This window comes from Bombina bombina, chromosome 2 (genome assembly GCF_027579735.1).
Source record: "Bombina bombina isolate aBomBom1 chromosome 2, aBomBom1.pri, whole genome shotgun sequence".
NCBI classification, from domain to species: Eukaryota; Metazoa; Chordata; class Amphibia; order Anura; family Bombinatoridae; genus Bombina; species Bombina bombina.
This window is the reverse complement of record NC_069500.1, coordinates 83,441,414-83,466,531: the sequence shown is the minus strand read 5'-3', so window position 1 is coordinate 83,466,531 and position 25,118 is coordinate 83,441,414. Positions and strand designations below refer to the sequence as shown.

Here is a 25,118-nt window from a genome sequence, read left to right as displayed (position 1 = left end):
GTCAAAAATAGTGAGATATCTTGCAGAGGGATGCAGCAAAGCTTCTGAAGCGTGATCATCGAACAATCAAGCGTTTCATTCAAAATAGTCAACAGGGTCGCAAGAAGCGTGTGGAAAAACCAAGGCACAAAATAACTGCCCATGAACTGAGAAAAGTCAAGTGTGCAGCTGCCAAGATGCCACTTGCCACCAGTTTGGCCATATTTCACAGCTGCAACATCACTGGAGTGCCCAAAAGCACAAGGTGTGCAATACTCAGAGACATGGCCAAGGTAAGAAAGGCTGAAAGACGACCACCACTGAACAAGACACACAAGCTGAAACGTCAAGACTGGGCCAAGAAATATCTCAAGACTGATTTTTCTAAGGTTTTATGGACTGATAAAATGAGAGTGAGTCTTGATGGGCCAGATGGATGGGCCCGTGGCTGGATTGGTAAAGGGCAGAGAGCTCCAGTCCGACTCAGACGCCAGCAAGGTGGAGGTGGAGTACTGGTTTGGGCTGGTATCATCAAAGATGATCTTGTGGGGCCTTTTCGGGTTGAGGATGGAGTCAAGCTCAACTCCCAGTCCTACTGCAAGTTTCTGGAAGACACCTTCTTCAAGCAGTGGTACAGGAAGAAGTCTATATCCTTCAAGAAAAACATGATTTTCATGCAGGACAATGCTCCATCACACGCGTCCAAGTACTCCACAGCGTGGCTGGCAAGAAAGGGTATAAAAGAAGAAAATCTAATGACATGGCCTCCTTGTTCACCTGAGCTGAACCCCATTGAGAACCTGTGGTCCATCATCAAATGTGAGATTTACAAGGAGGCAAAACAGTACACCTCTCTGAACAGTGTCTGGGAGGCTGTGGTTGCTGCTGCACGCAATGTTGATGGTGAACATATCAAAACACTGACAGAATCCATGGATGGCAGGCTTTTGAGTGTCCTTGCAAAGAAAGGTGGCTATATTGGTCACTGATTTGTTTTTGTTTTGTTTTTGAATGTCAGAAATGTATATTTGTGAATGTTGAGATGTTATATTGGTTTCACTGGTAAAAATAAATAATTGAAATGGGTATATATTTGTTTTTTGTTAAGTTGCCTAATAATTATGCACAGTAATAGTCACCTGCACACACAGATATCCCCCTAAAATAGCTAAAACTAAAAACAAACTAAAAACTACTTCCAAAACTATTCAGCTTTGATATTAATGAGTTTTTTGGGTTCATTGAGAACATGGTTGTTGTTCAATAATAAAATTAATCCTCAAAAATACAACTTGCCTAATAATTCTGCACTCCCTGTATATATATATATATATATTGTGGAAAGAATTATCACAACACATAAATGGAGTTTTCCATCAAGATGTGAGAGAGATTAGGACGATAGCCTAAAAAATGGTTCTTGTGATATTGGGTTTATCTGAGTAATTCCTTGTGGATGATAAAGACCTTTAGACCAGATATGTATGAAGTTATTCTGAATATGCACTTTAAGAGTAAGAATCCTCCAAAATATCAGAAATAATTTCCTCCTTGGTTCTATTTCCAGGGAAATCACTTTTGGTGTAGGCAGCATTCACTACGGGGTCCAATCTGGGAGCCCTTGAGCATTTAAAGGCTCAGGGGGAGTGTCTGTTCCAGAGAAGAGTGGAGGAAATCTAGCTGCACAGGAGTGAAAAGAGAAATATTAAATAACTATTTAAGGTGGAAACTACCATAAACTGAATGATTAAAATCCTTTTAAATCCCCTTGTGAAGAAGAGAAAACAAATGGAAGGGTCTCAGGAGATACCCACTCTAGGGCATTTGAAAAGTATTAGCAGTTACAATATAAGCAAAATACTTGTGCACAGAAGTGGTGCTTGATTTTTGTAAAACAAAATGCACAAACAGCAGCCCCTAGTGGGCAAAATAAAGGTGTAGCCTGAGCTGTAATTAAATGAAAATCACAAATGATAGACAATTATGGGGCCCTGCAGGAGTTTCTTGCAATCTGGACAGAGTGCAAGAAGCTGTTAAATTCTTATCCCAGCTAACACAGATAAGGGTACGGCATTTCGGAGAACTTGATTACAAGAACACTGTGGAAAAGCTTTTGCATTAAAGGGACACTGAACCAAATTTTTTTCTTTCGTGATTCAGATAGAGTATGCAATTTTAAGCAACTTTCTAATTTACTCCTATTATCAATTTTTCTTCATTCTCTTGCTATCTTTATTTGAAAAAGAAGGCATCTAAGCTTTTTTTGGTTCAGACTCTAGACAGAACTTTTTTTATTGGTGGATGAATTTATCCACCAATCAGCAAGGACAACCCAGGTTGTTCACCAAAAATGGGCTGGCATCTAAACTTACATTCTTGCATTTCAAATAAAGATACCAAGAGAATAAAGAAAATTTGACAACAGGAGTAAATTAGAAAGTTGCTTAAAATTTCATGCTCTATCTGAAAAATTGGGTTCAGTGTCCCTTTAAGAGTATAAAAAAAAAAAAACTCTAAAAACACTAACATCGACAACCCAGCAGAAGGAGGCTAAGGGACCAATCCCTGCAACACTTGTGGCAGGCTTGTAATTAACTGCGTCACTGCCTAATATTCCAATGGGCCTCTATTAAGTCTGAGGACCCTTCTAAACGAAGAATCTGGAGCACCTCTATTCTTTACCTTCCCCCTGTAGAGGCAAAGAAAAGACTAGAACACCAGAGAGGTGGGAAGGATTAAGTGCTCTTAGAGCTTTGGGAATCTCTGCCTCCTCCTAATGGCCAGGAGTTAAATCCCAGGAGTAATGACTCGTGGACTCTCACCACCTTATGAAAGAAACACTGAGGCAGTATTTTCATAGTTCCAAATAATCATCATTTGTAAAGCATAAAAATTAGCACTTCACAAAATCCTGCCCGTGTGTAGCGGAGGCGGGCGGACAGCTTCGCGAGTTAAGAAGCTGTCTGCCCGCCTCTTAGTACATGGCGCCCTTTGTCTGCACTTTTAACATTAAAGGGACACTAAACCCATTTTTTTTTCTTTCATGATTCAGATATAGCATGCAATTTTAAGCAACTTTCTAATTTACTCCTATAATCAATTTTTTTTCATTCTCTTGCTATCTTTATTTAAAAAGTAGGAATGTGATGCATAGGAGCCGGCCCATTTTTGGTTGAGAGCCTGGGTTATGCTTGCTTATTGGTGGGTAAATGAAAGCCTCCAATAAGCAAGCGCTATCCATGGTGCTGAACCTACAATGAGCTGGCTGCTAAGATTTACATTCCTGCTTTTAAAATAAAGATAGCAAGAGAACGAGGAAAAATTGATAATAGGAGTAAATTAGAAAGTTGCTTAAAATGTCATGCTCTATCTGAATCACGAAAGAAAACATTTGGGTTCAGTGTCCCTTTAACTGTTGCAAAAAAAATTTTTTATTGCCAACTATGTAAACAAAGTCTCAGGCAGGAGGAGACAATAGCAAGTCACAGGAGAATCCTGATTAACTAATATGAACCCACTCATTGTGAAAAGAAAGGGAAAAGACGAACTTGCAGTACAAAATAATAAAATAGAATATTTCCAGCAAATTCTAGTCACCCTTTTGCCTTGATAAAAGTTTGCACACTCTTGGCATTCTCTCAACCAACTTCATGAGGTAGCCAACTAGAATGCTTTTTTAAAAGTACAGTTTTAGCACTTCGGTATTTGTTGGTTACTTTACTTTATGGTCTAACTCATCCCAAACCATCCCTATTTGATTTAGGTCAAGTGACTATGGTTTACATCACTCTCTTCCTTTCTCAAACTGCTATTACACAGCCTGGTGGTGCATTTTGGGTCACTGTCCTCTTAAAGGGACATGAAACCCAAAACATTTCTTTCATGATTCAGATAGAGAATACAATTTTAAACAACTTTCTAATTTACTTCTATTATCTAATCTGTTTTATTCTCTTGGTATCATTTGTTGAAGGAGCAGCAATGCACTAATGGTTTCTAACTGAACACATGGGTGAGCCAATCACAATTGGTATATATATGCAGCCACCAATCAACAGCTAGAAACAAAATTCTCTGCTGCTCCTGAACTTGCCTAGATAAACCTTTCAGCAAAGAATAACAAGAGAAGGAAGCAAATTAAATAATAGAAGTAAATTGGAAAGTTGTTTGAAATTGTATTCTCTATCTGAATCAAAAAAGAAAAATGTTGTGTTTCATGTCCCTTTAAGTAACAAACAATGGTCCCACTAGACAGGATGGCAAATTGATGCAGAATTCTGTAGTAATAATGGTGAATAAGAGTGCCTTCAATTCTAAATGGATCAGCAATGGTGTAACCAGCAAAGCACCCCACACGATCCCTCCTCCTCCTCCACAATGCTTTACTATGGTAGTCAAACATCCAGACATTAACTGTTCACTGTTTCTGTGTCCCATGAAGAAACGGAGGTTGGAACAAAAAATCTCAAATTTGTACTCATTAGCTCAATGGACAAAGTTTCACTGGTGTGATGTCCACTGCCTGTGTTCCTTGGCCCACATCTCTTCTTTTTTCATCTACAATATATATATATATATTATTTTTTAGCAGAAATGTTACCATGAAGGCCTAATTCTCCTCTGAGCCGTTGATGTTGAGATCTGTCTGCTGCTTGAACTATATAAATCATTTAATCTTAAGTGGTGTAAAATGGGGATGTTTGAGTCTGATTGGCTGATGAATCTAATAAACATATCCTGTGTAGCAGATGTAAGTCCTTTTGGTGATCTTGATAGCATGTTTCATCACAGCGTTTCATGGTTTTTGTTAATGCACTTGTAGAAACTTTCAATGTTCTTGTAATGTTCCATATTGACTGGCCCTCATATCTTAAAGTAATGATGCAATGACATACTAAAAACCAGAAATGATGGCCTCTACTGAATAACTTTACCTTGTCTGGCATTAGGGACAGTAAACACCTTGAGATTTTATAGTAAATGTTTAGTTATGCAGAATGAAACAACTTTGCAATATATTGGCATTGTTTATTTTGTCCTGTTTTCATGTCATTTAGCTTTGAAAATTGAGCAATATCTAATGTTCAGAACTTGAAATGCAGCCTGCTGACTTCTCAAGGCTAACCCTGCTACACGTATGTCCCTAATTTGCTTTATCAAATGATAACTGCAAAACAATGTTATACTAATACACAGATAGCCAGGCTGGCTCCTCCAAATAAGGCAAGAGGTGGGTGGAGTTTGGCTACTGTAAAATAATAGCAGCAACAATTACGTTAGTTTTAAGACTTGGCTGTTCTGTTAATCTATAGCAACACAACAGAATTTACAGTTTGTACAATGCCAATTTAATTTAAAGGGACAGTCAACTCCTAAATGTTTAAAAAGATAGATAATTTATGTAAAAACTTAAATGATAAAATAATTTCTTTCATGGTGACGAGAGTTCATGAGCTAGTTATTGATGAGATATACATTCCTACCAGGAGAGGGCAAAGTTTCCCAAACCTCAAATGCCTATAAATACACCTCCCACCTCACTCATACATCAGTTTAACTTATAGCCAAGTTAGTGAGGTGTATAAGGAGAAAAAGCATAAAAAAGAGGAACAGGATAAATAATGTGCTTTATACAAAAAAAATCATAACGACCAAAAAAGGATGGGTTTCGTGGACTCTCGCCACCATGAACAAAAATTTATTTCATAGTTAAGTTCTTACATACATGATGTTTTCTTTCATATAGGTGGCAAAAGTCCACGAGCTAGTTACTGATGGGATATAATACCCAAGATGTGGAAGTCCATGAGTAACTATAGAGGGAGGGATAAATAAAATCAGCTATTTCCGCTGAGAAATTAAATCCAAAAAAATAATTAAGTTTTCTTAAAAATTAAAAAAAAACTTAAATCATAGGCACTAGAATCAAACTGAGACAGCTGCCTGAAGAACCTTGCTACCAAAAGCTGCTTCTGAAAAAGCAAAAACGTCAAAATGATAAAATGTTGTAAAAGTATGCAAAGACCAAGGGCGAGATTACATATGCTGCGCAAGCTTCAGCGTAACTGCTAAAACCCACGCCGCTCGTAATTTCACCTCGCACGTCGCAGTTCATAAAGTGCCGCAAGTCGGATAAACTAGTGATGTCCAGAAATGTGTGTAAATACACATTTCTGGAGTCGCCAGTGACTTACGGCCCTTTAGAAACTGCCGGAGCCTAAGAAAGAGGCGAAAAAAAAAAAAAAAACAGATCTCCAGTAAAAGTCTAACACGCCTCCCAAAAAAAAAAAAAATGACACGTAAAACCTCTATATCCGCAATCCCCCCATATCGCAACTAATAATAAATGTATTAACCCCTAAACCGACAACCCCCACAATGCAATATGCCTAATTAAACTATTGACCCCTAATCCGCCATTCACCCACATCGTGATCTACCTAGTAAAAGTATTAACCCCTAAATCCGCAAACCCCAAGATCGCAAACTACTTAATAAATGTATTAACCCCTAATCCGCCATTAACCCACATTGCAATTTATAATAAATGTATTAATGCCCAAACCGACAACCTCCCACAATGCAATATGCCTAATTAAACTATTAACCCCTAATCCGCCATTCATCCACATCGTGATCTACCTAGTAAAAGTATTAACCCCCTAAATCCGCAAACCCCAACATCGCAAACTACCTAATAAATGTATTAACCCCTAATCCACCATTAACCCACATTGCAAAGTACCTATTAAAACTATTAACCCCTAATCTGCCATTAACCCACATCACAACAAACCTTATAAATCTATTAACCCCTAATCCGTCAAACCCACACAACGCAATAATCCTAATAAAACTATTAACTTCTAAACCGCCAAACCCACACAACGCAATAATCCTAATAAAACTATTATCCCCTAATCCGCCAAACCTCTACAAGACAAGTACTCTAATTAACCTATTAACCCCTAATCTGCCAAACCCCCACAACGCAAATAACTAATTTCTAAGCCCCCTAACCTAACCCCAAATTACATAAAATATTAAAATACTAAATTATAATTAAAATAAAAAATCTTAACAGTACTTAGAAAAATAAAACTAAAATTAAAATAAATTACTCTAAAATTACCAAAAATAAAAAAGTCTAACATTACAGAAAATAATAAACAAAATTATCCAAAATAAAAATATTATACCTAATCCCTATGAAAATAAAAAGCCCCCCCAAAATAAAAACACCCCCTAATCTAATGCTAAACTACCAGTAGCCCTTAAAAGTGTTTTTTGTAGGACATTTCCCCAAGTTAAACAGCTCTTTTGCATTTAAAAAATGCACTAAAAAAACCTAAACTACCCATTGCCCCTAAAGGGGCATTTGTATGAGTAATGCCCTTAAAAGGGCATTCAGCTCTTTTACAATTGCCCATTAAAACTCTAATCTTAAAAAAAAAAAAAAATCCTAACTCTAAACCCCAAATAGTAATATCACAGACGGAAGCACCTTCCAAGACATAAAAAGTCTTTATTTTGTCATACCAGGATTACAAAAATTGTGACTTTTCGGGTAAAACCCTTAATCATCATTTTTGTAATCCTTGCATGACAAAATAAAGACTTTTTATCTGTTGGAAGGTGCTGCCATCTGTGATATTACTGATTGCAAAGGTATACAGCGCCTTTATACTGGCGTGCACCTGACAGAAGTGCTGTGCTATCGTGAGTGTCTAACCCCCAAATAGGTACTCACCACTCCTGAAGTCCGTCGGAGAAGGTCCTGTTTCAGACGGTGTAAACCCTTCTTCCAAGCTGCCGACATCTTCCAAGCAGGGACCACTTCCTATTTCATCCAGGACCAAGTCGGCGCAGAGTGGCGATGAGCACGGAGCAGGACCAGCGACCGCAGAGCAATGGAGTGTGGAGGATCCTCTTCATACAATCGCCGCCGTACACTGAATAGTGAATTCAAGGTACGTGTTTAAATATGGCGTCCCTTGCATTCCTATTGACTGATTTGATTCTTCAAATTCAAATTAACCAATAGGATGAGAACTACAGAAATCCGATTGGCTGTTCAATAGGATTTCAGTAGCTCTCTTCCTATTGGCTGATTAGAATTTAAAGATTAAAATCAGCCAATAGGAATGCAAGGGAACCCAACATTTAAACGCGTACCTTGAATTCACCATTCAGTGTACGGCGGAAATAGTATGAAGAGGATCTTCCATGTTCCAGGGCTCCGCGGTCGCCGGTCCTGCTCCGAGCACATCTCCACTTCGCGCCGGCTTGGTCTTGGATAAAGAAGGAAGTGGTCCCCGCTTGGAAGAAGATGTCGGCCGCTTGGAAGAAGACTTCACCTCCTGGAACAGGACCTCCTCCGCCGGACTTTAGGAATGGTGAGTACCTTTTTGGGGGTTAGATTTAGGCTTTTTTTTATTTTTGGGGGTTTGTTTTTTTTTAGATTAGGGATTTTTTGGGCACTCTTAAAAAAGAGCTGAATGCCCTTTTAAGGGCAGTAAAATAGCTAAATGCCATTTTAAGGGTAATGCCCATTCAAATGCACCTTATGGGGCAATGGGTAGTTTAGGATTTCTTAGTGTTAGGTTTTTATTTTAGGGGGTTTGTTGGGTGGTGGGTTTTACTGTTAGAGGGGGGGACTTAGTATTTTTTTTTAAGGTAAAAGAGCTGTTTAACTAAAGGGCCATTTTAAGGGCTATTGGTAGTTTAGTATTAGATTAGGGGGTGTTTTTATTATGGGGCTTTTTAATTTTCATAGGGATTATGTTTAATTTTTTTATTTTTGATAATTTGGTTTATTATTTTATGTAATGTTAGACTTATTTTTTGTAATCTTAGATTACTTTAATTTTTTATTTTTTTTTAGTAATGTTAGCTTTTTTATTTAAATTGTAAGTTAGTATTTTTTAATTTAGGTAATTGGGGTTAATTTAGGGGGTGTTAGGTTAGGGGGCTTAGTAATTCAATTAGTTATTTGTGTTGTGGGGGGTTAATAGTTTTATTAGGTTTATTGTGATGTGGGTTAATGGTGGATTAGGGGTTAATAGTTTTATTAGGTTTATTGATATGTGGGTTAATAGCGGATTAGGGGTTAATACATTTATAAGGTTTATTGCGATGTGGATTAATGGCGGATTAGGGGTTAAAATACTTTATTAATTATTGCGGTGGGGTTGGTGGTTGACAGGCGGCTTTGTGAATCAAAAGTTTTAACCAAGATGCTAAAGAAATGGCAGAGGCTTTCTGTCCTTTTCTGGAACTAGAAAAAATAACAAATAGGCTAGAAGTCATTCTGAAATCTTTAGTAGCATCAACATAATATTTCAACGCTCTTACCACATTCAAAGAATGTAAAGATCTTTCAAGAGTATTCTTAGGATTTGGACACAAGGAAGGAACAATAATTTTCCTATTAATGTTAGAATTCCCAAGTTTAGGCAAAAATGTAAACGAAGTCTGCAAAACAGCTTTATCTTAATGGAAAATCAGATAAGGATACTCACAAGAGAGAGCAGACTATTCAGAAACTCTTCTAGCAGAAGAGATAGCCAAGAGGAATAACACTTTCCAAGAAAATAGTTTAGTGTCCAAAGAATGCATAGGCTCAAACGGAGGAGCCAGCAAAGTCTTTAAAGTGAAAGTAAAGTTTTCCCTGTTGCTAACCATAATTTAATTTTAGATGTAAAATCAATAGGACTTTCATTCATGAAATTGTTGTTACTTGGTTTAAAATCAAGTTTTACCTTTAATAAAGTCGTTTTTTTCCGTTGCTAAAAACAACCCTTTTTTTTAACTTATTATTTTCTTCCTGATGACGTTTTTATGTGGGCCAATTGAAATTCTGGCCGTTAAGCGGCCGTGAAGCTACGTCATCGCCCTATTCTTTCATCTTGCGTTACACATACTATCTTTTCTTTTGGTTTCAATGCGCACGGCCGATTCGCGCATGCGCAGAACAATTTTCCCTCAGTGATCGTATACGTCATCTGTGCTATTTAAATACGGATAGCGGAGGTCAGAAATGATGCTGCTTCTCTTTTTCGGAAATCGCAAAATTTACTTTCACTTTAATACCAAATTTAGACTCCAAGGAGGAGAGATAGATTTAATAACAGGTTTGATACGAGTCAAAGCCTGTATGAAACAGTGAACATCAGGAAGATTATCAATCTTTCTATGAAATTAAACAGAAAGAGCCATCAGATCTATGTCTGGAAGACTCCCACATCTGCACAATCTGATAGAATACATCTAGATGGAGAGACCACTCCCCCGGCTGAGATAATCCGCTTCCCAATTGTCTACACCTGGTATATGAATCGCAGTGATTAGACAAGAGTTGTATTCCGCCCAAGAAAGTATTAGAGATACAGGTGGCCCTCGTTTTACAAAGGTTCAATTTACACCGTTTCAGAATAACAACCTTTTTTTTTAGTCATGTGACTGCTATTGAAAAGCATTGAGAAGCAGTGCATTTATTAAAATAGCCAGTAGGTGGAGCTGTCCGCTTGTGTTGCAGCAAAGCCAAGCAAGCTGAAATTAATCAGTTTAACCAGACCTGAGCTATCGAGCAGATTTCAAAGGAACAATATCTTCCTGTCTATAAATCAGTCCAGATTAGAATACATAGAAAGAACTGTTTGCAGAAAAATGCAAGTGAAGTCTGTGTTGCGTGATTATTTTATTAGGATTATAATGCTGTTTAGCAAATGTTTTTGTTCATTTAACTTAGTTTAATTATATATTCTGTGTTGTGTGATTATTTTATTAGGTTTATAATGCTGTTTAGCAAATGTTTTTGTTCATTTAACTTAGTTTAATTATATATTCTGCGTTGTGTGATTATTTGATTAGGTTTATAATGCTGTTTACCATTTAAAGTCTTCATTTCAAAGCTTTAAAAATAACGTATTAAGTGTTACTTATGACAATTTTGAGAGGGGCCTGGAACCTATCTCCCTCACTTCCCATTGACTTACATTATAAACTTGGTTTTAATTTACAATGGTTTTGATTTACAACCATTCCTTCTGGAACCTAACCCCGGCGTAAACTGAGGGCTACCTGTACTTATTTCATTGCTAGAGGATTGCAAGTCCCCCCTTGATGATTGACATATGCCACTGTTGTGACATTGTCTGTTTGAAACCGAATATACGGTTCTCTCTTTAATAGAGGCCAAGCCTGAAGAGCTATGAAAATAGCACAGAGTTCTAAAATACTGATTGGTAATCTCGCCTCTCGAAGATTCCAAACTTCCTGTCCTGTTAGAGACCCCCAAACAGCTCCCCAACCTGTTGTGATCACAGTCCAGGTAGGACGAACAAAGGAGGCTTCTAGAACAATAAGTTGATGGTTTAACCACCAAGTCAGAGAGAGTTGAGTGTTGGGATTTAAAGGGATAGTCTACTCTAGAATTTTTAATGCTTAAAAAGATAGATAATCCCTTTATTACCCATTCCCCAGTTTTGCATATTTTATATTAATACAGGTATACCCCGCTCATACAGCAGCTTAGGGACCGGAGCCCCACTGTAAAGTGAAAACCACCTTAATGTGAAACAAGGCAGTTTTAGCTTTCTTTTCACTTGCCAGTGTGTTTAAAGACTTGAAAACATGTTTGAACTAACATATATTAGAGGTGCAATAGTGCTACGTTTAGTTTAACAGTAGCACAGCACAGTATTCAATTAGTATTCAATAAATACTGCACCTGTAAAATAGTGACAATTACTGTAGTAAAATTTGCCAGACTATAGCACTGAGACATAGATTGCACTGTAATGCTGTAAACAGAGTGAACTAACCATAACAAAATGGTGGCAGTCCCTTTTTTCGCAATCTCATAACAATTACTGCAATCCTTGGAGGTTAAACTTCCGCTCAACAAAGTGCTGTATTAGCAAAGCGCTGTAAAGTGAAGCGCTGTAAAGTGAGGTATACCTGTACACATATTACCACTGTACCTTGTATCTAAGCCTCTGCAGACTGCCCCCTTATATCAGTGCTTTTGACAGACATGCAGTTTAGCCAATCAGTGCAGACTCCTAAATAACTCCATGGGATATCAGTTTGAGCCTACATAGGTTTAGCTTTTCAAAAATACCACCAAGGGAACAAAGCAAATTTGATGATAAAAGTAAATTGGAAAGTTGTTTACAATTGCATGCCCTATCTGAATCTTGAAAGTTTAATTTTGACTAGACTGTCCCTTTAAGTACATCAGTTGTGATATCCGAGTATAATCCTTGCCCTATTAGTGCAACATGCAAAGCTGTAGAGGTCACATATGAAAACGAGCAAAAGGGATCGCGTCCGATTCTGCAATTATGAGACCTAAAACTTCCATGCACATAGACACTGAAGGGAATAATAGAGATTGAAGGTTTAGACAATCTGAAATCAATCTCAAACATCTCTTTTCTGTTAGGGATAGAGTCATGGACACTGAATCTATCTGGAAACCTAATCAAGAAACTCTTTGGTAAATTGATCCTCCAACCATGTCTTTGAAGAAACAACAGAAGTTGTTTCGTGTGAGATTCTGCTAAATTAAAAGATTCAGCTAGTACCAAGATATCTTCCAAATAAGGAAACACTGCAATACCCTGCTCTCTGATTACAGATAGAAGGGCACCAAGAACTTCTTGGTGCTGTTGCAAGGCCAAACGGAAGAGCGACAAATTGGTAATGCTTGTTTAGAAAAGAGAATCAGAAATAGATAGTGATCTGGATGAATCGGAATGTGAAGGTAAGTGTCCTATAAGTCTATTGTGGACATGAAGTGACCTTGAATAAAAACCCAATCCTTGTTCCTGCGGTGGAACTGGGACAATTACTCCTGAAAGTTCTAGATCTGAAACACATTTCAGAAAGGCTTGAGCTTTTACTGGGTTTTGTTTTTTTTGGTACATGGGTAAGAAAGAATCTTCCCAAGGGAGGTCTTATTCTGAATCCTATTCGATAACCCTGAGAAATCCAAACTCTTTGAAATAACTTTAGTCTGCCCCTTCTAGAAGAACCGGCTTGAGGGACGCACATTCATGTAGGTTTAGGAGAAGGATTTGGTTCCTTATAAGGCTTAGATTAATTCCAATTCGGAGATGTCTCCAATTACAGCCAGAGGCCTTAGGGAAAGGAGTAGTTTTCTGTTCTCTATTCTGATGAATGGAACAAAAATGATTGGGAGCTTTAAATTTACCCTTAGATTTCTTGCCTTAGGGCAGAAAAACTCCCTTACCCCCAGTAACAGTAGAGATAATAGAATCCAATTGTGAACCAAAAAGATTTTTACCTTGAAAAGAGAGAGATAATAATCTAGTTTTAGACACCATGTCAACATTCCAAGATGTAAGCCATAAAGCTCTTCTAGTTAGAATAGATAAAGACATGGATTGGACATTTATATTCATAACATCAAATATAGCATTACAAATAAAATGATTTGCATGTTGAAGTGAAACAATAATGTTAGATAATTCAGAATCTGTGCTAAACTGTCCAACCAAAAAGTAGAAGCAGCAGCAACATCAGCCATTGATATAACAGGTCCAAGAATATAGCAAGCATGTAAATATCACCTTCTTGGATAAGATTCAAGCTTCCTATCTAAAGGATCCGTAAAATAAGTACTGTCTTCCATAGGAATAGTAGTACGTTTGACAAGAGTGGAAATTGCCCCATCAACTTTAGGAACTGTTTCCCAAAGTTCTAAATTGGCCACAAGTAAAGGATACAATTTCTTAAACCTAGAAGAAGGGTTAAAAGAGGTATCAGGCTAAGACTATTCTTTAATAATCACATTAGAGATAGCATCTGGAATAGGAAATAGGAGTTATAACAGTAGTCTTAAATGCAGAATTTAGACGATTACTAACTTTATCATCAGGAGGTTTAGACTCAAAGTAAACAATACTTCCTTTAAGAGAGAGTGAATATATTCTATCTTAACTAATGAAAAAAAAGATTTGTCTATATCTGTCTCTGAATCAGAGGAAACCCCATCAGTAGAGGATATGCTGAGGTATGCTGAAGGTCAAAACTTAATTCACTAGGTTTAGGAAAATGTTGCAAACATAAATAGCCTCATCATTTCAAATACACCTATCACTAAAAAGCAGGTAAGAATTTAATTTGTATAAACAAAAAAAAGAAATGTACCTAAATAAAGGCTAAATGAATACTTCTATTATACTGCATAAAATGTGATCATCAACATTCCATGAGACTAATATAATACGTAGCATCCTAATTTATAAATAAATTACTAGCTCCAAAAAAAAAAAACTGTATGTTTCACAGACTCTACCAACCTTGACTAACATTTAGCCACTAATTAAAGTCGCTAAAAAAGAGCACTAAATTACTGACTCAAGGCATGTATACAAAGTGCCCAAACCATTGCTGAGAATGTCTTATATAATAAAAGTGTATACTTACCGTGTAAGACACCCATCCACATATAGCAGACAGCTAAACCAGTACTGAAACATATCAGCAGAGGTAATGGTAGAGGAGTATATTGTCGATCTATAAAGGGAGGTAGCAGATGAATCCCTGCGACCGATTTACAGAGAGCCTTATGAAAAGCTTTCCCATAGGTGAAAAGATTGTATCATCAGGCACAATACTCCCTTCACATCCCTCAGACAAACACTGCACTTAGAGAGGAACTCGGCTTCAATATGCTTAGAAGCACCTTTCACTGAAGAAATCAAGCACATCATGCTTCACCACCTACTAAGGAGGCAAAGTTTTTAAAACTGAGGTATGAGTAAGGTGGGAGGGGTATTTATAGGCATTTGAGGTTTGGGAAACTTTGCCCCCTCCTGGTAGGAATGTATATCCCATCAGTAACTAGAAAATCTGTTTATTACTCATTCCCCAGTTTAGCATAACCAACATGGTTATTTTAATATACTTTTTACCTCTGTGATTACCTTGTATCTAAGCCTCTGCAGGCTGCCCCTTATATCAGTTTTTTTGACAGACTTGCATTTTAGACAATCAGTGCCCTGGCGTGAGCACAATGTTATCTATATGGCACACATAAACTAGCAGTCTCCTGTTGTTAAAAGCAAGTAAAAAAGCATGTGATAAGAGGCTGTCTGTAGTGGCTTAGAAAGAGGCAGAAATGTAGAGGTTTAAATGTTATAAAGTTTATAAATATAACAATGTTGTTTGTGCAAAGCTGGGGAATGGGCAGTAAAGGCGTTATCTATCTTTTTACATAATAACAATTTGGGTGTAGACTGTCCCTTTAAGATGTACATGCAGTAATGACATTAGCAATAAAATAGAAGACAGTTGAAATTAAACATGGTGAAAAATACATGCAAATGCCATGCAAACAAACATGGAACAAAATGCATAATGTGTATAATAAAAACAGAATTTATGTTTACCTGATAAATTTCTTTCTCCAACGGTGTGTCCGGTCCACGGCTTCATCCTTACTTGTGGGGATATTTTCTTCCCCTACAGGAAACGGCAAAGAGAGCACCCAGCAAGAGCTGTCCATATAGCCCCTCCTCTGGCTCCGCCCCCCAGTCATTCGACCGACGGTTAGGAGAAAAAAGGAGAAACCATAGGGTGCCGTGGTGACTGTAGTGCATAAAGAAAGACATTTTTCAAACCTGATTAAAAAACCAGGGCGGGCCGTGGACCGGACACACCGTTGGAGAAAGAAATTTATCAGGTAAACATAAATTCTGTCTTCTCCAACATTGGTGTGTCCGGTCCACGGCTTCATCCTTACTTGTGGGAACCAATACCAAAGCTTTAGGACACGGATGAAGGGAGGGAGCAAATCAGGTTACCTAAACAGAAGGCACCACGGCTTGCAAAACCTTTCTCCCAAAAACAGCCTCCGAAGAAGCATAAGTATCGAATTTGTAAAATTTGGCAAAAGTGTGCAGAGAAGACCAAGTCGCTGCCTTACAGATCTGATCAACAGAAGCCTCATTCTTGAAGGCCCAAGTGGAAGCCACAGCTCTAGTAGAATGAGCCGTAATTCTTTCAGGAGGCTGCCGTCCGGCAGTCTCATAAGCCAATCGGATGATGCTTTTCAGCCAAAAGGAAAGAGAGGTAGCAGTAGCTTTCTGCCCTCTCCTCTTACCAGAATAAACGACAAACAAGGATGATGTCTGTCTGAAATCCTTTGTTGCTTCTAAATAGAATTTTAAAGCACGGACCACATCTAAGTTGTGTAACAAACGTTCCTTCTTCGAAACTGGATTCGGACACAGAGAAGGAACAACTATTTCCTGGTTAATATTCTTGTTGGAAACCACCTTTGGAAGAAAACCAGGCTTAGTACGTAAAACTACCTTATCTGTATGGAATACCAGATAGGGAGAAGTACACTGCAAAGCAGATAATTCGGAAACTCTTCTAGCAGAAGAAATAGCAACCAAAAACAGAACTTTCCAAGATAGTAACTTAATATCTATGGAATGTAAAGGTTCAAACGGAAGCCCTTGAAGAACTGAAAGAACTAAATTGAGACTCCAAGGGGGAGTCATAGGTCTGTAGACAGGCTTGATTCTAATTAACGCCTGTACAAACGCCTGTACATCTGGCACGGCTGCCAGTCGTTTGTGTAACAAAACAGACAGAGCAGATATCTGCCCCTTTAAAGAACTAGCTGACAAACCTTTATCCAAACCCTCTTGGAGAAAGGAAAGAATCCTAGGAATTTTAATTTTACTCCAAGAGAATCCCTTGGAATCACACCAACGGATATATTTTTGCCATATCTTATGGTAAATGTTCCTAGTTACAGGTTTTCTTGCTTGAACCAAAGTATCTATCACTGGATCTGAAAACCCACGCTTAGATAGAATCAAGCGTTCAATTTCCAAGCAGTCAGTTGCAGAGAGACTACATTTGGATGTTCGAATGGACCTTGTACTAGAAGGTCCTGTCTCAAAGGTAGCTTCCATGGTGGAGCCGATGACATATTCACCAGGTCTGCATACCAAGTCCTGCGTGGCCACGCAGGAGCTATTAGAATCACTGAGGCCTTCTCCTGATCCTGGCTACAAGCCTGGGAAGGAGAGGGAACGGTGGAAACACATAAGCTAGATTGAACGACCAAGGCGCCACTAATGCATCCACTAGTGTCGCCTTGGGATCCCTGGATCTGGACCCGTATCAAGGAACCTTGGAGTTCTGACGAGACGCCATCAGATCCATATCCGGAGTGCCCCATAGTTGAGTTAACTGGGCAAAGACCTCCGTGTGGAGTTCCCACTCCCCCGCATGGAAAGTCTGACGACTCAAATAATCCACCTCCCAGTTGTCTACTCCTGGGATGAGAATTGCAGATAGGTGGCAGGAGTGATCCTCCGCCCATTTGATGATCTTGGATACCTCTTTCATCGCCAAGGAACTCTTTGTTCCCCCCTGATGATTGATGTATGCTACAGTCGTCATGTTGTCTGACTGAAATCTTATGAATCTGGCCTTCGCTAGGTGAGGCCAAGCCAGGAGCGCATTGAATATCGCTCTTAATTCCAAAATGTTTATCGGGAGAAGAGACTCTTCCCGAGACCATAGACCCTGAGCCTTCAGGGAGTCCCAGACCGCGCCCCAGCCTAGGAGACTGGCGTCGGTTGTGACAATGACCTACTCTGGTCTGCGGAAACTCATTCCCTGAGACAGGTGATCCTGAGTCAACCACCAGCAGAGTGAGTCTTTGGTTACCTGGTCCACTTGAATCTGGGGAGACAAGTCTGCATAATCCCCATTCCACTGTTTGAGCATGCACAGTTGCAAAGGTCTTAGATGAATTTGAGCAAAAGGAACCACGTCCATTGCTGCAACCATTAATCCTATTACCTCCATGCACTGAGCTATGGAAGGCTGAGGAATAGAATGAAGAACTTGACAAGCATTTAGAAGCTTTAACTTTCTGACCTCTGTCAGAAAAATTTTCATTTCTACAGAATCTATTATGGTTCCCAGAAAAGGAACCCTTGTGGACGGGGACAGGGAACTCTTTTCTACGTTCACCTTCCACCCGTGAGACCTGAGAAAGGCTAAAACAATGTCTGTATGAGCCCTTGCTTTGGAAAGGGACGACGCTTGGATTAGAATGTCGTCTAGGTAAGGTGCTACAGCAATGCCCCTTGGCCTTAGCACCGCTAGCAGGGACCCTAGCACCTTTGTGAAAATTCTGGGAGCAGTGGCTAAACCGAATGGAAGAGCCACGAACTGATAATGTTTGTCCAGAAAGGCGAACCTCAGGAACTGATGATGATCTTTGTGGGTAGGAATATGCAGGTACGCATCCTTTAAATCCACGGTAGTCATATATTGACCCTCCTGGATTGTTGGTAAAATCGTCCGAATGGTTTCCATTTTGAAAGATGGAACTCTGAGGAATTTGTTTAGAATTTTTAAATCCAGAATTGGTCTGAAGGTTCCCTCTTTTTTGGGAACTACGAACAGGTTTGAGTAAAAACCCAGGCCTTGTTCCGCTGTTGGAACTGGGTATATCACTCTCATCTTTAATAGGTCTCCTACGCAATGTAAGAATGCCTGTCTCTTTATCTGGTCTGAAGATAAGCGAGACACGTGGAACCTTCCCCTTGGAGGAAGTTCTTTGAACTCTAGAAGATACCCCTGAGAGACTATTTCTAGTGCCCAGGGATCCGGAACATCTCTTGCCCAAGCCTGAGCAAAGAGAGAAAGTCTGCCCCCTACTAGATCCGGTCCCGGATTGGGGGCTACCCCTTCATGCTGTCTTGGTAGCAGCAGCAGGCTTTTTGGCCTGTTTACCCTTGTTCCAGCCTTGCAATGGTTTCCATGCTGGCTTAGGCTGGGAAGAGTTGCCTTCTTGTCTGGAGGCCGCAGAGTTTGGATTCGGTCCGTTCCTGAAATTGCGAAAGGAACGAAAATTAGATTTGTTCTTGGCCTTGAAAGGCCTATCCTGTGGGAGGGCATGTCCCTTTCCACCAGTAATGTCTGAAATAATCTCTTTCAATTCCGGCCCGAAAAGGGTCTTTCCCTTGAAAGGAATATTAAGCAATTTATTCTTGGACGACACATCTGCCGACCAGGATTTTAGCCAAAGCGCTCTGCGCGCCACTATTGCAAACCCTGAGTTTTTCGCCGCTAACTTAGCCAATTGGAAAGCGGCATCCAAAATAAAGGAATTAGCCAACTTTAGTACGTGAATTCTGTCCATGACTTCATCATATGGAGTCTCTTTCTGGAGCGAATTTTCTAGTTCCTCGAACCAAAACTACGCTGCTGTGGTGACAGGAATAATGCACGAGATAGGTTGAAGCAGGAAACCTTGCTGAACAAATATCTTTTTTAGCAATCCTTCCAATTTTTTATCCATAGGATCTTTAAAAGCGCAACTGTCCTCAATAGGAATAGTTGTGCGCTTAGCTAACGTTGACACTGCCCCCTCGACCTTAGGAACCGTTTGCCATGCGTCCCTTCTGGGGTCAACAATGGGGAACATTTTCTTGAATATAGGAGGTGGAACAAAAGGAATACCTGGCTTTTCCCACTCTTTAGTCACTATATCCGCCACCCGCTTGGGTATCGGAAAAGCATCAGCGTGCACTGGGACCTCTAAGAATTTGTCCATCTTGCACAATTTCTCTGGAATTACCAAAGAATCACAGTCATCAAGAGTAGTTAGGACCTCCTTAAGCAGGGCACGGAGATGTTCTAACTTAAATTTAAATGTTATGACATCAGTGTCTGCCTGCTGAGAAACTTTCCCTGAATCAGAAATTTCCCCCTCAGACAGGCCCTCCCTCACCGCCAATTCAGATTGATGTGAGGGTATAACTGATAAATTGTCCTCAGCGCCAACCTGCTCATCTTCTGTATTTAAAACTGAGCTGTCGCGCTTTCTAGGGTAGGATGGCAGTTTGGATAACAGATTTGCTATAGAATTATCCATTACTGCTGTTAAATGTTGCATAGTAACAAGCATTGGCGCGCTAGATGAACTAGGTATCGCCTGCGCGGGCATAACTGGTGTTGACACAGAAGGAGAGGATGAAGAACTATCCCTGCTACCTTCATTAGAAGAATCATCTTGGGCAATCTTATTCAATGTGGCAGTACTGTCCATACTTTGTTTGGACGCTATGACACAATTTGCGCATACATTAATTGGGGGAACCACCTTGGCTTTCATACACACAGAACATAAGCCATCTGAAGGTATAGACATGTTAGACAGGATTTGGCAGGCTAATAATGCAATAAAAACGTTTTTACAAAAAAGCGTTACTGTCCCTTTAAATAATAAACAGGCACACTTTATTTCTGATATATTGAAAAACAATGAAGGCAATGTCCGATTTTCACAAAAATTTTACCCCAGAGTCCTAATGCCTTGAAAGTATTGCACCCCAAGTTTCAAGACTTTAACCCTTAAAATGAGCAAACCGGAGCTATTTGTTTAAAACGACAATTTTAACACACTACAATAACAGCCACAGCCTTGCTGCGGCTCTTTACCTTCCCTGAGAGATATTCAGCAAAGAAATAAACCTTCTAAGGTCCGTTTTAGATGATGCAGGACCCCTCACATGAAGCTGCATGCACTGCCATGGAAGAAAACTGCGCAATTGAGGCGCGAAAAAAAACGGGGCCTCCTTCCTCTGCATACCAACTCCTTCCTCTGCCCTCAACTCCCCCTGTATTTGTCTGTAAAATTTTGTGTCTTATCGTATTGTTTCTCCACTGTACTGTTATCCTTGTACCCATGGGCAGCGCTGCGGAATCTGTTGGCGCTTTATAAATAAAGAATAATAATAATAATACCAGAGTGAAGGGGCCTTCCTGTCTGAAATAGCCGTCTAACTAAGTGCCAGGCTATAAAAGACGTTCCCAAATGCTTTAAAGTTCACTAAATGCCCTTAAAATATGAAATAAAGCAATCGATTTAGCCCTCAATAGTGTAAACCAGTGTGGAGCCCATTTGTAAGCCTTAATCTGTTATCTAAGAAAAATGGCTTACTTACCCTTAAAAGAGAAAATGACAGTCTTCTAGCATTAACCTGTCTTGTTAGAAATATGACTGATCATACCTTGAGCAGAAAAAGTCTGCAAACTGTTCCCCCCAACTGAAGTTCTCTGGGCTCAACAGTCCTGCGTGGGAACAGCAATTGATTTTAGTTACTGCTGCTAAAATCATACTCCTCTTTAAACAGAACTCTTCATCTTTTTTTCTGTTTTAAGGTAAATAGTACAAACCAGCACTATTTTAAAATAATAAACTCTTGATAGGAGAATAAAAAACTACAACTAACACCACATACTCTTAGCCATCCCCGTGGAGATGCTACTTGTTCAGAGCGGCAAAGAGAATGAATGGGGGGCGGAGCCAGAGGAGGGGCTATATGGACAGCTCTTGCTGGGTGCTCTCTTTGCCATTTCCTGTAGGGGAAGAGAATATCCCCACAAGTAAGGATGAAGCCGTGGACCGGACACACCAATGTTGGAGAAACTGATTAATTCATTGTATTTACTATTGTTTTTATTTCTAGTTGTTATTTCTAGCTGTTATTTCTAGTTGTGCATGAATGTATTAAAGGGACATGAAACCTAAATTTTATTCTTTTGTGATTTAGATAATAGATTTTTAAACAACTTTCCAATTTACTTCTATTAGCAGTTTTGCTTCATTTGCCTAGTATCCTTTGTTGAAGCAGCAGCAATGCACTACTGGGAGCTAGCACAAAACATTGGTAAGCCAATAACAGGCATATATGTGCAGCCACCAATCAGCAGCTAGCTCTTGAGCCTACCTATGTGTGACTTTCAATAAAGGATACAAAGAGACCTAATCAGATTAGATAATATAAGTACACTGAAAAGTTTTTTAACATTGTATGCGTTATCTGAATCATAAAGGAAACATTTGGGGTTTTATGTCCCTTTAAATATATCAGCAACGAGAAAAAAAATCAGTATGCTAAATATGTTAAATACATATTAAAATCCTAAAAAAAATATTTTTTAGCCCTGCTGTGTCCACTGTAAAAAAGTTAATCAGAGTAAATATTTGACATTTGAATTAAGACATTTTTAAGATTAATTATAATTTAGCATTACATAACGTGATGAATTTTAAGTGTTAAAAAAATACTTACATTTTGTATATATGCATATATGTAAGTGTGTGTGTAGATGCAGCAGATTCACAAACTAAAAAAGAGACTATATATAGTATAATAAATAGTACTACATATAGTATAATACATAGTACTACATATAGTATAATAAATAGTACTACATATAGTATAATAAACAGAAACACAACACGCACATATTAGTTAGGATTATCACACCAAGAGGACGGTCACCCAAAAGTCCTTACTATTGCCTCAAGTGGATGAACATGAAACATAATCCGGGGGGTGTACAATTCGAGGGTTTTTGTTTGATCTGAGAGATTCTCACAATCAGGAATCTGAACAAGAGCTTCCGCATCATAACTGTCAATATCCTGTCACATATTTGTAAAAATAATAAATAAGACAAAAAGTTGTTCAAAAAATAATATGCATCCTAAATCATACTGGGGAAAAACACAACAACACACATTGGTCGTTTGGACCCCTTGCTCGCGGTTTGGTCTATATACAGGTATTCCCAGTTTTGTGTCAGTTCACAATAGCGCCTATTCCTAGGGATCATGTGACCACTATTGAGAAAGCTGTTCTGCAGGCTTCTTAGCTGAAACAAGAGATTTGCAGAAGAGTTTTTGTTACCTGCATTTACAGCACAGCAGTATAATAGTGTGTACATGTGGGTAGCTTGCCATTTGTTTGCTTTTTTTAAAGGGCATGTACAGTGAACTTGCTATCAGCATGGAAAAATATTTTTAATATGTCACTGCTCATTTATATGCATGATAGCAATTTGTTACAGTTCACTGTATTGGTCCTTTAAGAAAGCAAACAAATGGCAAACTACTCACGTGTGCTGTACACACTATTATAGTCTCCAAAGATTTTGTTTTCGGCTAAGAAGCCTCTAGAACAATGGCCTCAATAGTGGTCACATGATCACTTGGTAGAGGCACTATTGAACTGGCGCAAAACGAGGGCTACCTGTATTACCTTTTCATTTTATCCAATTACTGTATAATATGTCACAAAGCAAAACAAATGAGGTCACAGTTTTAAATATCAATATAACTGTAATAAAATGTACTTTTCTTTTACAAGCGTGCTTCCATAGGATCCAAAGGGAGCCTCGTTCTCATGCCGTGCAGCAAAGGAGGTAAGTCACACAGCAGTGGGCAGCAAATTGAAATATATATGAATATATACATGTATATTTATGTGTTTATAGGTGTATATACAGATATTAACACGTAAATATATTTGTATATAAGCATATACATATATATTTACAGGGAACACACAGTCCCCAATGAGTGCAATCTATAGGCACTTTTTAGTGCCGTTTTTTTTTTTTTTAACACCCCACATCCCCTCACTTTAAGCCCTAAAAAGCTACATTTTATTTTTATTAAAAACAAACACTACACTGAAATTTGGGGGTAATTGGGGGACATTTCTGGTAAATTTTCTGAGCACCTGTAATGGCTGGTTATTTGCCCGTTTACAGGCGCGCAATAAATTAACGCTCCGCTTGTAATCCAGCCCTGCATATGTACTGTGATGAATACATCAAAATTAATTTAACAGGGTGAACCAATACTTGTGCAAATTGAATGTATACTTTGGCATGAAAAGGGTTAAAGGTACAATGTATTCCGGCAAGTAGTAGTAGTATTCATATTTCTCAGTGTAGCTCAGTGGCAAATGACTAAATAATTGTAAAGCTATTTGTAAACATTGTCAAACACTAGAGCAGGCAAATGGGTCATAATGAAAGGGAGAATATTTTAAAGGAGAATGTCCTTTCAAATTGCTAGGTGATAACTTACTTTCTGTATGGACTAATATCACACAACTGCTACAGTGATTACAAGCACAAAGACATTTTACAATTTTTTTGGTTGGCCATCTAGAGAAAAAGCATTAAACCCGTTTACCTGTTTGTCTTCCTTTGGCATGACACTAAACAGTAGTGGGGGGATAGAATTTTCAATTGCTTTGCCAACATCGATGCGAAAGACGTCACTAGCTGGAATACAGCTGCAGAGACACATAAAATACAAATCAGTCACACTAAAACTAAACATATAAATTTGTAAGTGTTCTAAATCTTATTAAAAGGGGAAACTGCAGACTCCAGACTATACATTTATGCTAAATTATGCAATTAATTTGTGCTTTGCATAGCAGAAAATTATATAATAGAAATTACACTGCTACCACCCGGTTACTTCATAATGCCACCAGGTTGGCAACATTTTCTCTGGAAAACACACTGTGCTATATTTAAAAAGTTGTTTTAAAAAGAAAAATTTATGCTTACCTGAATTTTTTTTTTTTTTTGACACGATGAGTCCACGGATCATCTTAATTACTAATGGGATATTCACCTCCTGGTCAGCAGGAGGAGGCAAATAGCACCACAGCAGAGCTGTTAAATAGCTCCTCCCTTCCCTCCCACTCCAGTCATTCGACCGAAGTTAGGAAGAGAAAGGAAAAGCCAAGGTGCAGAGGTGTCTGAAGTTTACAATAACCCACAACCTGTCTATAAGAACAGGACGGGCAGTGGATTGATCATGTCAAAAAAGAAATACATTTATCAGGTAAGCATACATTTTCTTTTCTTTTTTAAGACACGATGAGTCCACGGATCATCTTAATTTCTAATGGGATTCATTACCCAAGCTAGAGTACACAGATGATACAGGAGGGACAAGACAGGGTACCTAAACGGAAGGCACCACTGCTTGAAGAACCTTTCTCCCAAAAGCGGCCTCAGCCGAGGCAAAAGTGTCAAATTTGTAGAACTTTGAAAAAGTGTGAAGAGAAGACCAAGATGCAGCCTTGCAAATCTGTTCCACAGAAGCTTCATTCTTGAAAGCCCATGAGGAAGCAACAGCCCTCGTGGAATGAGCCGTAACTCTCTCGGGAGGCTGCTGCCCAGCAGTCTCATATGCAAAACATATGATACTCTTCAGCCAAAAAGAAAGAGAAGTAGCCATAGCTTTCTGT

General features: G+C 38.8%; 1 protein-coding gene across 1 annotated transcript in view; it reads right to left on the bottom strand.

Moving 5' to 3' along the window:
• The window catches only part of WDR7 (WD repeat domain 7), a 1,007,279-nt gene that overhangs the window by 829,420 nt on the left and 152,741 nt on the right, over nt 1–25,118 (bottom strand). Inside the window, 1 exon segment of the mRNA XM_053701142.1 lies at nt 24,044–24,146. Coding sequence (XP_053557117.1) covers nt 24,044–24,146 — 103 coding nt within the window.